We start from the raw sequence: 14,789 nt of genomic DNA, 5'->3' as shown, positions 1-14,789 counted from the left end.
TCCTCCCGCCATTCTCCTCCCCCTCCCCTCCATCCGGCCGCCATGCCGCCGAAGAAGTACATGCCCCCCCGCGCCGCTACCGATGCCAACGCCACCGCCGCCACCACCCAGCCGAAGCAGAGGAAGCAGAGGGCGCCGCCGTTCAAGCCCCCGGGCATGCCAAACGCCGACTGGAAGGCGGAAGTTCAGCGCCGGGAGGCTGTCACCACCGACCGGCGAAACAGGGCCAACGCCAAGAAGGCCCGGGACAGGGCGGCACTGGCGACGGCGGCGGCTACGGCCGTGGCGGAGCAGGCAGATCGCGCGGCCGAACAAGCCGAGGCGTCTCGCGCGGGGATGATGAATCCACCCGGCGGCCACGACTCGTACGCGTCCTAGAGCCAGCAGAGCGTCAGGTCTCCGGCCGGCTTCTCGTCGTTGCCACACCCCTGGGGTTGCACGCCTTCGCCTGGCTACGCCGACGGCGACGCGCACGGCGGGTTCAACCCCAACATCACCTTTCCACATGGCCACCCGGCCCAGCGCACGCCCTCGCCCGCGTTCGCCGGCGTCCAGTACCCCCCCTACACCTACTCGCCGCCGGCGTACGCATCCTCCCCGACGCCACCTCTGCGTCGTGGCGCGCTGCTCTTCTCACAAGCATCCTCATCGCATCTCGGTGACACCGACGCGACGGAGGCCGACATCATCACGACCGGCTCGGCCGCCGCCGCAGCCTCCCCCGGGTTCACTGCCCACGATGATACGATGGACATCAACAGCGACATGGACGGCGAGCTCGACTACGGGGAGGAGCCAGAGGAGGAGCCGACGCCTGCTCCGGCGAGGAAAGGGAGAAAGAAGAAGCGGGAGGCCAGGACTGGCGAGCTGCGCGTCAAGTGGGCGTCAAAAGAGGACGAGTGCCTCGCCGAAGCGTGGAAAATCGTCTGCCTCGACCCGATCACCGACACGAACCAGAACGTCAACACGTATTGGGAACGTCAACCCGATCACCGGCACGAACCAGAACGTCAACACGTATTGGGAACGTCAACCCGATCACCGGCACGAACCAGAACGTCAACACGTATTGGGAACGTCAACCCGATCACCGGCACGAACCAGATCGTCGACCCCTACTTCAAGGGCGTCCACATGCAGCGTGGCTCGAAGGCCATGGCGAATCATTGGGCGATCATCCAAACGGCGTGCAACAAATGGCATGGGATCGTCGAGGAGATCGCGGCTCGCCCAGAGAGCGGCGCCAACATCGAGGGTCAGGTATGACACGCCTGTCTCGCGCTCATTCTTTCGCCGTGGTACGCCGCCGACTGTTGTTCTTCGGCGCAGATGGTGCGGATGTTCGCCATGTATCGCCAGGACAGCAGCACTGACGCCGATTTCAAGTACCTCCACGTGTTCTCCCTGATCGGGAAGTGGGTGGAAGTCCGGCGCACCCTCGCCAAGGCCAAGGAGACGTACAAGCCGGACGCGCCGACACCAGGTGCGTCAGATGGGCGCCCGGACGGGAACAAGCGAGCCAAGACGGCGCAGGCCGCCCCGCCGGCTACCGCACGCCTGCAAGAGTCCATCGACCACTGCATCGCCAACGCCCAGACCCGCTCCACCCAGAGGGAAGAGAAAACCGAGGCGAGATGGTCGGCGTTGATGACGAACACCCCGTCAAGCTCGACCTGCTCCGGACCAACGTCGCCGCGAAGAAGAGGAACACCGACCTAGCTTTCCTGATGGGGGTGGGGGGCGAACATGTCGGCGATGGACGAGCAGGTCAAGGCGTGGTACCTGGCGGAGCCTGGCCTCATCCTCAACCAGATGCCGTCGACGGCGCCAACTGCCACACCGACCCCAACCCGCCGCCTAGCCCGAGCGATGATGCCTCCACGACGCCCAGCACAGAAGCCGCGCCGACGCCGTCCACCCGCGCACGCCGACTCCCGCCGGTCCGACGCCGGAGGCCGATGCCGCCGTTTGATGCATTGCATACGCGTCTTTTCTTTTTTGCACGCCGAACTTTTTATTGATCGCCGAACTGTGGCAAGGTGATCGCCGATCGCCAGGACTTTGTTGCGCTGATCGCCGGACTTGTGGCGTTTTTTGGTAGCGGGAATGGACAAGTTTGAATTACCGACGCCTTTGGGGCGGCACCTGGGGGCGTGGCTGGGACCTTGATCGCCCCAGGGCCTAAAAATCGCCGGGCGTGCGTCCGAAATAGCGCCGGCCTATGCGCTGGGGGGCCGAACGAGTGGAGTTGTTCTTAGAGTTGGTGACCTTATACATCCCTATGGCAATATCTTGGCAGCATGCTGAAGTGGCACCTCCAACATTTCATGTTGTTCATTTGTAGTTTGTAGCAAAAAGGTAGGTATCCATTGCCCTTCCATGTGCATATACTAATCGATTTAGTGATGACATCACGGCAATCAGAAGACTTATGAATCACATACCTGAGGCTGTTGAGTTAAGAGCTCTGAGACGATAGCCTTCTTCATAATGCTTAGCTGATCAGCTAATCCCGGAATAACTAGCTCAGATACAGCAACGGCTACAGGAAGATCCATAGAACTGTAGCATAATACATCTAGCTTCAGGTCGATTACTCTCAGGCTAGCTGGTGCTGGTGCTGATATAAAATATGAAAATACTTTCAGTAAGGAAAGTGAAAAATGATTTAAAAATGAAGGGGGAAAAGAAATGCACTCCATCTGTTCTGCGACCTGTTGTAGAATACTTGTACACGGCAGAGTGAACTTCCTAGAGTGAATATGTGAAATGCCAGGCAATGTGTGTACCATCCCCAGACCGGAAAATGGACTTGTCGACTGAAAAAGTGGACTTCCCAACAAAAAGTAAACTTTCTGCATGGACAAAGTGAACTTCTGTTTTCTATTTTTATACAGCGGTCTGCTGCAGTTCACATAGTGAACCACTGTGGTCTGAAGAGCAAACTTATATTTTATATCGCGAACTACACCACTTTGCAGTAGACTCCTTTTTTCGCTTAACATAGTGAATTGTTTGTTGTCCTCGCCGAATGGTTATCTGTCCGTAGATGCAGCGAACTGCGGCAGGAGACGGGAGTGGGAGCCAGCGTGCTGACGGAGCTAGAGGAGGGGCGGCAACAGAGGATGGTAGTTCACGGTGGTGCGCGACCTCTCACCTGGCGATGGCGATGCTGGAAGATGATGCCGGGGCTGGAGCTCAGGGCAGCGACCAGACTGCAGGGTGGCGAGCAGGGGAGGGGGCGATTGGGGAAGCGGTGTGGCAACGGGAAGGGCGGCGAGGAAGCGTACCAGCAGCGTGTGAGAGGATTGGGAAGAGTGGTACAGTAGTAGATCGGCAGCACACGGGAGGAAGAAAGGGGGTGGCGCGGGAGGATGGTGCGGTGGGCAGTGGAGGTTCAGGTGTCAGGCTATTTTCACGGGATGGTGGTTGTAGAATAGGTATTCTATAACTCAAGTGGTGGTTGTATAATAGATCCACGACCATGTTGAAGATGTAAGGTGTAGTCACCGATGTCTCATATATTACATAGTATATTTAGGGAAAATACTTTCTACTACCGGGTGTAAGGTGTACTTAAACCCACATTTAATATGCTACGGTGCGATACTATATATAGGGCTGGAAAAAAAGCTCGAAGCTCGCAAGCTAAACGAGTAGCTCGTGACTCGGCTCGAATCGACTCGAACTCGAAGAATAACGAGTCGAGCCAAGCTTTAGTTTAAGATTGTTTATAGACCAAGTTAAACGAGCCAATCTCACGAGTACTCGTGTAACTCGTTAGGCTCGGTACAAAAGATCAACCACTCCCAATACAAAAAAAAGACCAGCCACTCATCACCCTATGTCCCAGGCACAAAACACAAGGCCTAGCCGTTGAAGGCCCAGCCGCATAGGAGACTCATGCGTTACAAGGAAATTACTATTGTTTAGTGATATATATGTTTAATATATACATAATCATTTTTACAATATTTGAGGGTTTTATGTTCATATCTTTAACGAGCTTAACAAGCTAAACGAGCCAGCTCGCGAGTTATACGAGTCAAGCCAATCTTGGATTTGAGCTCGTTATAATAACGAGTCGAGTCGAGCTAGCTCGTTAACGAAACAAGCTCTAGCGAGTCGAGCCGAGCTGGCTCGACTCGGCTAGAATTCCAGCCCTACTATATATATTACTTTGTCGTTCTAAATATACTTATATATTGTGAATATACTATACTAGCACAATTGCCTGTACGTTGCTACAAAGCCATAAAAACGGTAGTGCAACCACCGGTTTATAGATCATCGAAAGGCATTGCTGTCCTACGGCCATTGCGCAGTTCACTACAAAAAAGGGAGCAAAAGGGTGCAAGTTTTATTTTTCGAGAAGCAGAATATTTTTATAAGAAAATAGTTACCTGGACAGTACTTTAACATAGGGACAGTGGAGCCAGCCTTTGAGATGTTCAATGATTGATTGGATAGGACAGTTATCTGAATTGCATCTGCATTCTAGCAAATAAGAAATTCAGAGAATTGCGATTAAAGATTGTCACATGATATAGAAATATAAATCAACATCGTCACACTATACAAATTCAGGAATTAAAGGCATCTCCATTCAGTAGATGCCATACGACTTTCCATATAGTCCTTCAACCTTCATACAGTTTATATTTCCAAACAAGTCATCCATAAAACTGAAAACAGATTTTCATGAAATATGTGATTCCCAAAATATTAAAGATAGGTATACTGAATTTCATGACTGGATAACAGAAGCAAGGGAGGCAAGTGACCAAAGATGACAATGTCTCACAATTGACATTGGTCATTAGAACTACAAAACAAGTATAGCAAGTTTAGTTTAGTACAGCGTACCTCCCTTATTGAGAGGTCATGCCTCTTTGTCGGTAAGAATTCTGAACAGGATACAATTTTGGCACTGCACTTGTTTTTGTTTGTGTTGATGGGTAGTTGGGAAACAGAATTCAAATTATTGCCATGTAAGATAACTGAATGGTGTGACTCGTCAAATGTTGCAGTCGGGCCTTCAACTAGGTAAGAAACATGAGGACCTCTGAGGTTAGCAGCTGTAGATTCAATGAGTGAAGAAAACCTCGCTTCAATGCCTACAAAAGATAAGAGATAGTAAAGAATTATGCCTTCCGTTCAGTAGAAAACGATTTATAGTTCCTGCTACAATTTCCTTTTTGCTTTATAAGAAAATACGATTTCAATAAAAATTGGGAGAAGTGCTGCAAACATGATTATTATGCCTTAAAAAATGTCTCTACACATGTTTGCATCATTTTGTCTGCAAGTGCACATTCGCCAGGCCCAAGAAATCACAAACAATTTGGTATATAAACAATTGTTTTGTTTACAAATTGGGGTGAAGAATTGCATGGAAAATAACTATTATTATGCAGCTATTCAATTATAAAGGTCAGAGCATTATCCTAACAAATGCAACCCAAGAAGTAAAAACGAATGAGTTGCTGGGTGACCAAATTGCCAAAAGGTACATACACTCAAAATTATCCATACGATAACTGAGAAGAAAGGAATTGCATCTTAAATATCAACCCTTAGTTGTTTATTTCGTAGTTTCAAAGTATATAATAAAATAAAAATGCAACAATCCTGGCATTTTACCAGTATCCAAGAAAATCATGGAACTGGAGATAATACTAGCATGATATTTAAGTACGGCAAAGTTCACTTTTCAACACTCAACCATGTGAAACCAAAGCATAATAAGCACTAATGAACACAAAAACGACGACAATTTTACAACATGAAAGCATTGCATACTTCAGATATATGGCTTCACACTCGACACATGCAAAATTAAGCTAGAGACTTGGACAATGGAAATTCAGAAGGACGGCAATTTGACATTTACAGCTGAAGAAGAGAGGGGGGCACTTACCAGACATCGTCTCATCCGAAGGAAGATAGAGTGGCAGCTGCAGCTGCAGCTCGCAGCGCAGAAGGCAGCCCTTCTCCAGCAGCGACCTCCCCGGCTCATCCCCCCACAAAACCTCCTGCCCTTCCACCACTTCTGACCCTTCACTCTCCGAAACAAGAAACCGAATGTCCCCAGTGGACGCATCCACGCAGCCTCCAACCATGACATGGCTCGCCCTTTCGCCGAACAACCGCTGCCTCAGCTCTCCAGCCAGTTCCAGCGCTCTGCCGGCATCGGACTCGAAATTCGCGCTCCCGACGAACAGGCTCCCCACGATGTCGAACCCCCTCACGAGCAGTCCACGGATTTCGTCTGCGGCAACACCAGAGATTGTCAGGTGAGGAAGACCATGAGTGGGGCTAGCTGCGGAGGATCGAGGACTCGAAGTTAGGGGGGTGGGTGTGAGAGACTTGCCTGCTTCGTGGGGAAGATCGGGGGAGAACGGGCCGTCGTCAGACAGGAAGCGGAGGCAGCGGAGGGCGGCAGCGACGGTGACGGGATGGAGGAAGCGAGGGGAGCCGACGAGCCAGAGGAGGGACGGGAAGGGAGAGGAGAGGACGGACTTCTTAGGGCAGAGGAGGCGGAGGGCCGGCGGGCGGCGCGCACCAGCGGCGGCAGTTTCCATCGGCGGCGATCGGGAGGATGGAAACGCCGGTGTCTATGCTTCGCATAAGCACTGGGCAAGACCCATTTAGGCCTTCTTCAGTTGGGCCGGGGTTGGGGCCCAATCCCCAGGCGCGGTTTGTTTCCCGAGCCAACGAAAAGCGGAAATCAAGATCACATCCCACACAGGCTTTTCACAAAAAAATAAAAAAATCCCACACAGGCTCACAAGTGGCATACTGCATATGCGATCACTTGTGGTAACCTGTGAGTTTTTTTTCCGTAGGCTTATTTATTCATAACATTTTATCTGTTGAACCACGCATGCATGATATAAATTTCAGCGAATGTTTTTCACGAAAATCCGAGAAAAAAATGGAAACAACAAAAAACAAAAACAAAAAAAGGATACCAAAAAAGCAAAATCCTAAAAACATTAAAAAAACAACAATAAAAAATGAATATCGAAAGAAAACGGGATTAAAAAACCAGAGCCCAGAAGCACGGTTGCGATTTTTCACTTTCTCCCCTTTTTGAGAAGCACAACTCTCCTTCTCATCTATGTTTATCATGGAAGCACATTTTTCCGAGAAGCAGGCGAAAGCAAATATGCGTTTCTTGGATATTATTTTTCCTTCTCCTGGGAGCACTGTGTTTATCGTGGAATTTTCTTCTCGAGAAACACATATGTGCTTCTCGCGGAAGCCAATCTGTGCTTGTCGTAGAAGCACAATTAACATTTTTTTTCTCTCGAAAACTTAGGAAAACCAGGTGAAAACCAAAAAGGCAAAAGGAAAGAAAAAAAGAAAAATTACCAAAACACATGCAGAAACATTAAAAAAATGAAATCTAGAGGGAGCGCCCGGAGCTGAAAACTGTAATGTATTCAGGCAAATCTAACATATAAAAGCTGCTAGAGTACCTGCCATCCTAGCGCCATCTCCGTTTCAAATGATTCTTGTACGCTCGATCTACCTCGCTGGCTCGTTTTTACGGCGCTGTCAAAAATCCAGCCACTCGTTCATCTGCACATTGTGCTTTCATGCATAAGTGAATGACTGGTGGGCCTCCTTTTCTCACTGGCCCAGTTTTGCGGTGTGTCTCGCGTGTACTCTGCATGCGAAAAGAGGGAATCCGCATAGAGAGTGGGGTTCGCACGGTAAAACCTAGCCACCAATCCCCTCGAGCCCTGCGTCCTCTCCTCTCCCTCCCCTCCCCTTCTCTTGCCGCCATCGCCCGTCGCTGGAGCCCTGCGTCCCCTCCTCCCCTCCCCCCACTTCTCTCATCGCCGTTGCTCGTCGCTTTCTTCGCCCGCATTCGTTCCGACGGCGGCGGCGGCGGCGGCAGCGACCTGCACGCCAAGGGCGATGGCAGTGGCGTTCGATCTGATGCAGCGCCATGGAGAGAGGAAAGGAAAGAGAGGAGGGCGAAAGAGAGAGGAAAAAGGAGGTGGAGGTGCGTTGGCTGACGTGAGAGGGTCATCGTCCTGGAAGGACGCGGACAGCAGCGGCTTGGACCAACGGTGTCCTGGCTTCGGGAGCTGCGCATCGAGGGACGACGACCACATCTGCCGCCATCACCAAGGTGAGCTTCAACCCCCCCCCCTCTCTCTCTCTCTCTCTCTGAGCCGGATTTGTTGGTGAGGTGTTCCACGGTGAGGTATGAAGAGACGATGTACCATCTTCTGCATAAAAGTAGTTTTTCTTTCTTCATGTGATTATTTTGGGATCTAGCTCTATGCAGCCACTTTTCTAGATTAACTTTAGAAAATGGTGGCAGTAATTGGTTGAATGGTTGAAGCAGTAGTCAATTTGGTTCATATGCTTTGAATAAAATTGTGTTCATAGATCATGTTATGCACTTTGAATGAAATTGTGTTCAATATACCAAGGACATCAAGAATTCGATTCATAAATGCAGCCAAGATGCAGAGCGGTGGTGGACGGCGGCAGCCTGCTCACAAGTTGCAGGTGATGTTGCGAGATAGCAGTATACCAAGGGTTATAAGAATTTGATTCATAAATGCAGCCAAGATGCGGAACGGTGGTCGACGGCGGCGGCCTGCAGCTCCCAAGTTGCAGGTGAGAAATATAATGTGACGGTTGTTGGTTTGCATAAATACTGATCGAGGCATTGTGAGAATATTTTGTGAGGTATCCTGATTGGCATATCACAAGCTGCTAATGTTGTTCAACCAGGTGTGTGCGTGGACATCTTCATGATTACTAATTACAAATGAACACACGTATCTTCTCTTGAAGTTCTGAGTGTTGAGACTTGAGAGTGGTGGCTCATTGTTTCTGTATTCAAATACTGATGAATCGACACTTCCAAAAGATATGTAAGTTCAGTCATCATCTCTGACTCTATGCTATATATCATAAGGTGTTTCATTTCTCAAGCCACTGTTTGGTCTGTGTACAATATGTGCTTCCTCTTTGTAGGTCAGTCAAATTGATAGGATAATGTATGATCATGCTTTGTATAGAGCTGACCTCACATGGAACATCCTATCCATCTTAAACTTCACCCAGGCTTGATACAATTGACCCTTTAATTTCCTAGAAATTCTCATCTTTGCCTGTGCAAATATTATTTTATTTGTCATACTCTTATACATTGAAGTTACATTTTATCCCACAGACTGATGGCCAAAGAAGATTTGGGAAGTTCGACTATATTCCTACAGACTGATGGCCAAAGAAGATTTGGGAAGTTCGACTATGTTCCTACAGACTGTTGGCCAAAAAAGATTTGGGGGGAAATAGCTCTAGAGAAGGATTGAGATGAAAATGGTAGAATCATGGTAGAACTGTTTATATTGCTGATTGAGACGGCGATTGTGATTTATTGCTTTTTACTAATTTTTTTATCTTTTCTACTTTGCTCAGATAATTTATACAGGTTGTTCTTTCTTTAGTACCAATGAATAACTTGGTTACACGATATACTTGAAGACTGTAGTAGGAACAAAATGCTTGGCAGACCAAACTAATTAGGTAAGCTGAGAACTAATTAAACCCTAGAATAATTGGTTGCTAGTGATAGAATCATCTTGTACTGTTGTACATAACTATTTTTGATTTCAACTTTGGTGTGGTCATGTAGCTTTGAAGTTTCCTGGAGACAGAGTACTCTTGCATCATTATGTGCAACCCACAGGGATCTCGCTCGGTGAGACATGCACACCTATGCCACATCTTTACATGTAAGTTTGTTTTGCTTAGCCATGGACAGTGAGGTCCCCCTTCTCTGATTTCTTCATTCCCAGTTCATTTATTTATTTGATATCAATATCTTTAAGATTTATGTCCTTGTCAACTCTACAATTGTTAATTGCACACTCAGAGTCTGGATATTGAATTAGCTACTTTCGCGATCCCTGGACTACACGAGTCAATAGAGCTGATGTTCATCAGTATTTCTGGATTGCCCATCTTTCAGTTGAGTTAAGGCTTTTTCTATTGTCTGCAAATGAAAATTATTTGATGTACCCCTGGTATGATAAAAGAAGAGATTTCCCTTTTCCTTTGTAAAATTTTCCACACATGATGTTGTCGAGGATGATTTCAGAATTTATATGCTCATTGGTTCCATTACTCCTTTCCCCATTAACTCATATTAGACAGTGGTGTATAAAGGTTGCACCTGACTCTGTTTTCCAAGGAAATACAAATGAAGTTATATTACTTGCAACCTGCGACCCCTCTTCGCTAAACAAGAAAAGTAAAAATGATAACCTATCAGGCAGTTACGTGGCTGATCTCTGTTTTGTGCATGTTCGGTTGGGATTATGAGTTGTTCTACTTCCCTTAAGAGAGTTTATTTTCCTCTCATGAGATGCATACTTATATTTCTGGAATAAATGAATCTTTTGGGTTGTAACCTGTTCTTAGTAACGATGCCTTACCATCTACCTTCTGCTCTCCTTTATGTTGTTTTTTCTAAATTATTTCTATGGACTACTATCATAACTTGTTGGTTTAGTTTAGGTGTCTAGGAAGAATTTGCAGTCTTGCAGATGAATCATGATATCAGGTTTAGGCATGCACATGGCCACTAATCACAAAAAATGATATCTGATAAAGCCATCATCATGTCATGTAATTACTTGCAGAACAATTATATTGTTTTTTGGGGCGGTAAAGCGGAAACGGTAGGACTATGCAAGTCATGTGAGTGTTGTTTGATTATTTACTTTCTCAAGTGCGTGGATGTCGTTAGCATGTTTAGTATACGCATGGAGATATGCAGAGTGTAAAAATGGTTTCCTGGGAACGTCAGATTTTTTTTTCTCCTTGGAACGAACGAAACGTTCGCTAGGGAGCGATCACCCCACCGAACGTTTTTGGTCGATCTGGGGGAGGAGCTGGACCGAACGATTCGCCCCAGGCCCCCACGCGAACAGTTGCCCCTGCAGGCAAAAACAAAAGTTTGACTAGGCCTTTACAGCCTCCAATTAGGCTAAAAAATGGCCCTGTTTTTTGTGACGCCTCAACACTTGGATCATCGCTCGAGGTTATCGCTTTTGAGTTTCAGGTGATAGGTTCTTTTTAATTGATTTTTTGGAAATCATGATGCTAAATATATGGATTGTGTCAGTTAGCTAATCTATTGGCTCTTTGATGTGAATGGTGACATGATGCTAATGAAAATACATTTTGAACTGATAGTATTTGTATAGTTTAATTTTGACAGAGTATAGGAGCATACTCAATGTCTTCCATTTTTTGTATGAGGTCGGCTTATCTTGCTTATAGTAATTAGCTAAATAAATATATGGGCATTTAAGAATATCTTTGCAATTAGGCCAGGCGTGAGAAAAATTTCAAAGACGATGATGTTCTCTTTTGGTGTATTTCTATTCTCCCTGTTCTAAATCTTTTTGTTTGGATGCCACTGGCACACCACATGCTGTTCTGAAGATATCATGCTATGGGACTTCTCAGCAGAACCTAAACAAAAGGAAGCTATGGTTTTATTTGCAGCTCAGTTTTCACATCCTTCCCAGGTTTCACAAAAACATAAACATATGCTTGGATGGGTGTCCTTGCCTGCGACCTTGCTGTCTCCAACCTATCCACAGGTATTGCAACTCCTTCCCATCCAATTTATTCACTGTTCGTCCTCTCTGCTGTGATTTGGCGATTGAAATCAATTCGTCTGGATAGGGAGGAGCAATTCAGTAATCATTTATGCACCATGTATAGGCTGAAAGCTGAAAACTAAAGACCATGGAAAAGATAACACCATCTTTTATTGGAAAGATAGAGATGGAAAACTAAAAAAACATAGTATTAGCTTTTTTATCCAATGGGAATTCATACCGCGTGAGCCCTGAGGTTGAGAATGGGAAAATGACTGAACTTGTTCACAACACTAGCAGTAATCTTGACCTTTATTTAACTGGTTTTGTATTCTCGACCTGTTTGCATATTTTTATAGATGAATTAGTCCCAGTGTTACTAGTTCACTTGCTACATGGCTCGAGCATGCTACTCCTAACCTAAGTGGTTGTTGGTCTCACTTTATTGATGGATAGAGGAGGTTGAGAATTTTCTTATGTTTGTTTGTATTTTCTTTCCAGATAATCTGCATCGTGCTACTTAAAATTTATGAATGGTTTGTCGGCATGTTACTGGGATTTAGAGGTAGAAACGTCTTACTCCTGACTACATGGAGTTCTCAATAAATTATTCTTGTCATTTTTTTCGAGGTGATGTTCACTCCGGTCCCTCCTTCTCTACCCAGCAGTATGGGTAACTCAAAGCATAGATCTGATTGTGCTTCTTGCAGTCTATGCTTCCTATCTCCGGGTCATCCGCCTCCCAAAGACTACTCCGAGGTATGAAAGTAAAGCCCCTTCCTCCGCCTTAATGTTGATCGCGTTCATACCTGTGTTATATTTTTTGTGTGCAACCACAATAATGGTTCTTTATTTGTTTCATTTTGACATACATGTTTCTGGAATACTCTTACCTGCCATAAGACATGCAGTCAAAGTTGATTTTCTTATAAGCTAGAACATCGCATAGCTAATTGATAGTTGCACCACCTGATTCTTTTTACCTAGAAGGTCCTGATGCACATTGTATAGCAGACATAAAGTGTATGTAGTCTTCTTGACGAGGAGGTTTTACAATGATATAAATATAAAATAATTGGAATCATTGCAATGCATTATTTTCTCTCATTCAATATAAATATAAAATGATTTTGGCATGGCCATCCTTTTTGGTATATAGTGTTTCCGATGACAAACATAGGGGATCTTTCGTACAGATGCAAATTTCCATGTTCTTGTATTAGACCTTGGAACTTTGCAGTTATTGCAAGTTCTCTTACATATACTGTCTTCGGACTTTGTACTTCATTTTTAAATTTCAGAACTAGGATAGTTATATACCTCCTTGGCAGCGGCGGAGCTAGCATTTGACAGCAGGGTGGTCCGGCCCAAAAAATTGATAAGCAAAATGACATCTGAATGTTCTAACAAACTATCAATATCTTATAGAAGGTCTTACAAACAACTAAAATTCTCAATTAATCTCAGTTTTGTACATGATATGTTAGCTTGCCTTTTGTAAGTATTTTTCGATCGAGTCGAATTAGCTGATGCTATATATTGGTGATTTGCATGAGCATAATACTGCTGTAGAAGACCATGCTAATCAAGCGAATATGCTTCTTCAGGAGAATCGAAATAACAGTCAGTCGTGGATGGATTAGAATGGAATATTTATTACCTTGGTGACAACGTCGGGCGGGCGTTGAATCGTGGACATGTCCCCCATGGATCTGGGCGGCTGGGAGAACAGATGGACCGTGTTCCCTCCTCCGCCCAAGAAGCAGCCGAGCTCCCTCCTCTGCCCAAGAAGCAGCCGAGCTCCCTCCTCCGCCCAAGAAGCAGCCGGGGAAGCAGCACCGACGGCCGGAACAACATGGCGGATCCAAATCGCCAGTCTCCTCTGTCCAGAGCTGAACTGAGTGTCTGCCCCCATGAGAGGACACGGGCACAACCAAACCCACACACACCAGACACGCGTGCATGGTGGCTTATCCGGTGGGAGACTACCGCTTGCTCCCACTGAACCATTGTGTCCCACAACGCTTGCACCTGTCCACCCGTGAACGTTGTGTCCCACTGCCGCTTGCACCTGCCCAACCGTGAACTGCCGCTTGCACCCGTGGATGTTGTGGCCCACCCGGAAAATGCATATCTGAGCGCTCGCAGGTGCCAGCCATCTATTCCAAGGGGAGAAAAAAAACTCTATTTCCAAGGAGTTTTTCTTTTCTTTCTAAAGGGTCTATTATTCTCAGGTACTCTCTCCGTCCCATAATATAAAATACTTTTTGACACTACATCAGTGTTAAAAAACGTCTTACATTATGGGACGGAGGGAATAGGTTTTATTCACATAAACAAGTGTGACGACTGGTCAAAATCTTACCACTCAATTATTATTTTCAAAAATGATCCATATCTATTATCAATGTTCATTGAAAATACAAAGCATATCAAACGTATAAAAATTACATTGAGATTCCAAGACCATCTCGCATAGCCACTATTGCCGCGGACGCTAGCCAAGAAGTCTTCATGCATGTGCCCCTTGTTCAATACGTGGAGCCGCAATCGTCATTGTTGAACCTTGCCTAGATCTGAAGCATCTGACATCAAATCCCGTCACATGACAGAGAAACCCTAACCTCATCACCCCAAGGAGACGACAGGAATCTACGCTAGAGCTTCGTCGGCTATGTTCAAATGGACTGAAAGACAAACTCGAAGAAGTAGTTCCATCATCCACTCGAGTGTCGACCTCTGAGGACTAAAAAACCTGACCTAAACTACTAACCGAATCGAAGGCATCGAGATTCCCATCCCCATCATCGATCGACGGAGCGGTAGAAAAGGGAAGGTGAATCCACGGGCTCGCCGGTGAAGTTTCGAGGGGAGAGTTTGCCCTAGCCACCTAGAGTTTACTCTCCCCGAACAGCAAGCGACCGAACGAAAACACATGTCCGAGCATTCCCAACCATCCATTCCCAAGGAGTTTTTTTTTCCTTTTGAGGGTCTATATTCTCTAAGAGTTTTTATTCACATAAACAAGTGTGATGTGAGATAATTAAAAAAGATATTTATCTTTCCGACCGACATCGGACCTCCTATAGTTTTGAGCAACGTCTCGAAGCAACCAGAGATAGTTTCTGATAGACTTTGGTC

General features: G+C 46.3%; 1 protein-coding gene and 2 long non-coding RNA genes across 5 annotated transcripts in view; 2 read left to right on the top strand and 1 right to left on the bottom strand.

The window, feature by feature from the left end:
* LOC119337263 (probable Ufm1-specific protease) overlaps positions 1-6,616 on the bottom strand; it is a 14,255-nt gene extending 7,639 nt beyond the window's left edge. The window contains exons 1-5 of the mRNA XM_037609381.1: positions 6,374-6,616; positions 5,921-6,271; positions 4,867-5,117; positions 4,404-4,497; positions 2,445-2,620 (exon numbers count right to left, since the gene is read on the bottom strand). Coding sequence (XP_037465278.1) covers positions 2,445-2,620; positions 4,404-4,497; positions 4,867-5,117; positions 5,921-6,271; positions 6,374-6,584 — 1,083 coding nt within the window. The 5' untranslated portion in view covers positions 6,585-6,616. The remainder of the gene's footprint in view (positions 1-2,444; positions 2,621-4,403; positions 4,498-4,866; positions 5,118-5,920; positions 6,272-6,373) is intronic.
* A 1,971-nt stretch (positions 6,617-8,587) lies between these two features.
* Positions 8,588-9,238, top strand: LOC119335858. Of its 2 annotated transcripts, none has more exons than XR_005162093.1 (3): positions 8,588-8,643; positions 8,761-8,903; positions 9,206-9,238. It is a non-coding gene; the product is annotated as an uncharacterized LOC119335858 (long non-coding RNA). The 2 variants fall into 2 exon arrangements; XR_005162094.1 differs by lacking the exon at positions 9,206-9,238 and adding an exon at positions 9,007-9,192.
* A 55-nt stretch (positions 9,239-9,293) lies between these two features.
* LOC119336400 lies at positions 9,294-11,650 on the top strand. 2 transcript variants are annotated; one of them, XR_005162456.1, is made up of 4 exons: positions 9,294-9,357; positions 9,454-9,561; positions 9,671-9,770; positions 11,551-11,650. It is a non-coding gene; the product is annotated as an uncharacterized LOC119336400 (long non-coding RNA). The 2 variants fall into 2 exon arrangements; XR_005162457.1 differs by having other exon boundaries at positions 9,321-9,368.
* Positions 11,651-14,789: the final 3,139 nt, after the last annotated feature.

Source organism: Triticum dicoccoides, chromosome 7B, assembly GCF_002162155.2.
Source record: "Triticum dicoccoides isolate Atlit2015 ecotype Zavitan chromosome 7B, WEW_v2.0, whole genome shotgun sequence".
NCBI classification, from domain to species: Eukaryota; Viridiplantae; Streptophyta; class Magnoliopsida; order Poales; family Poaceae; genus Triticum; species Triticum dicoccoides.
This window is presented reverse-complemented; position numbering and strand designations above follow the sequence as displayed.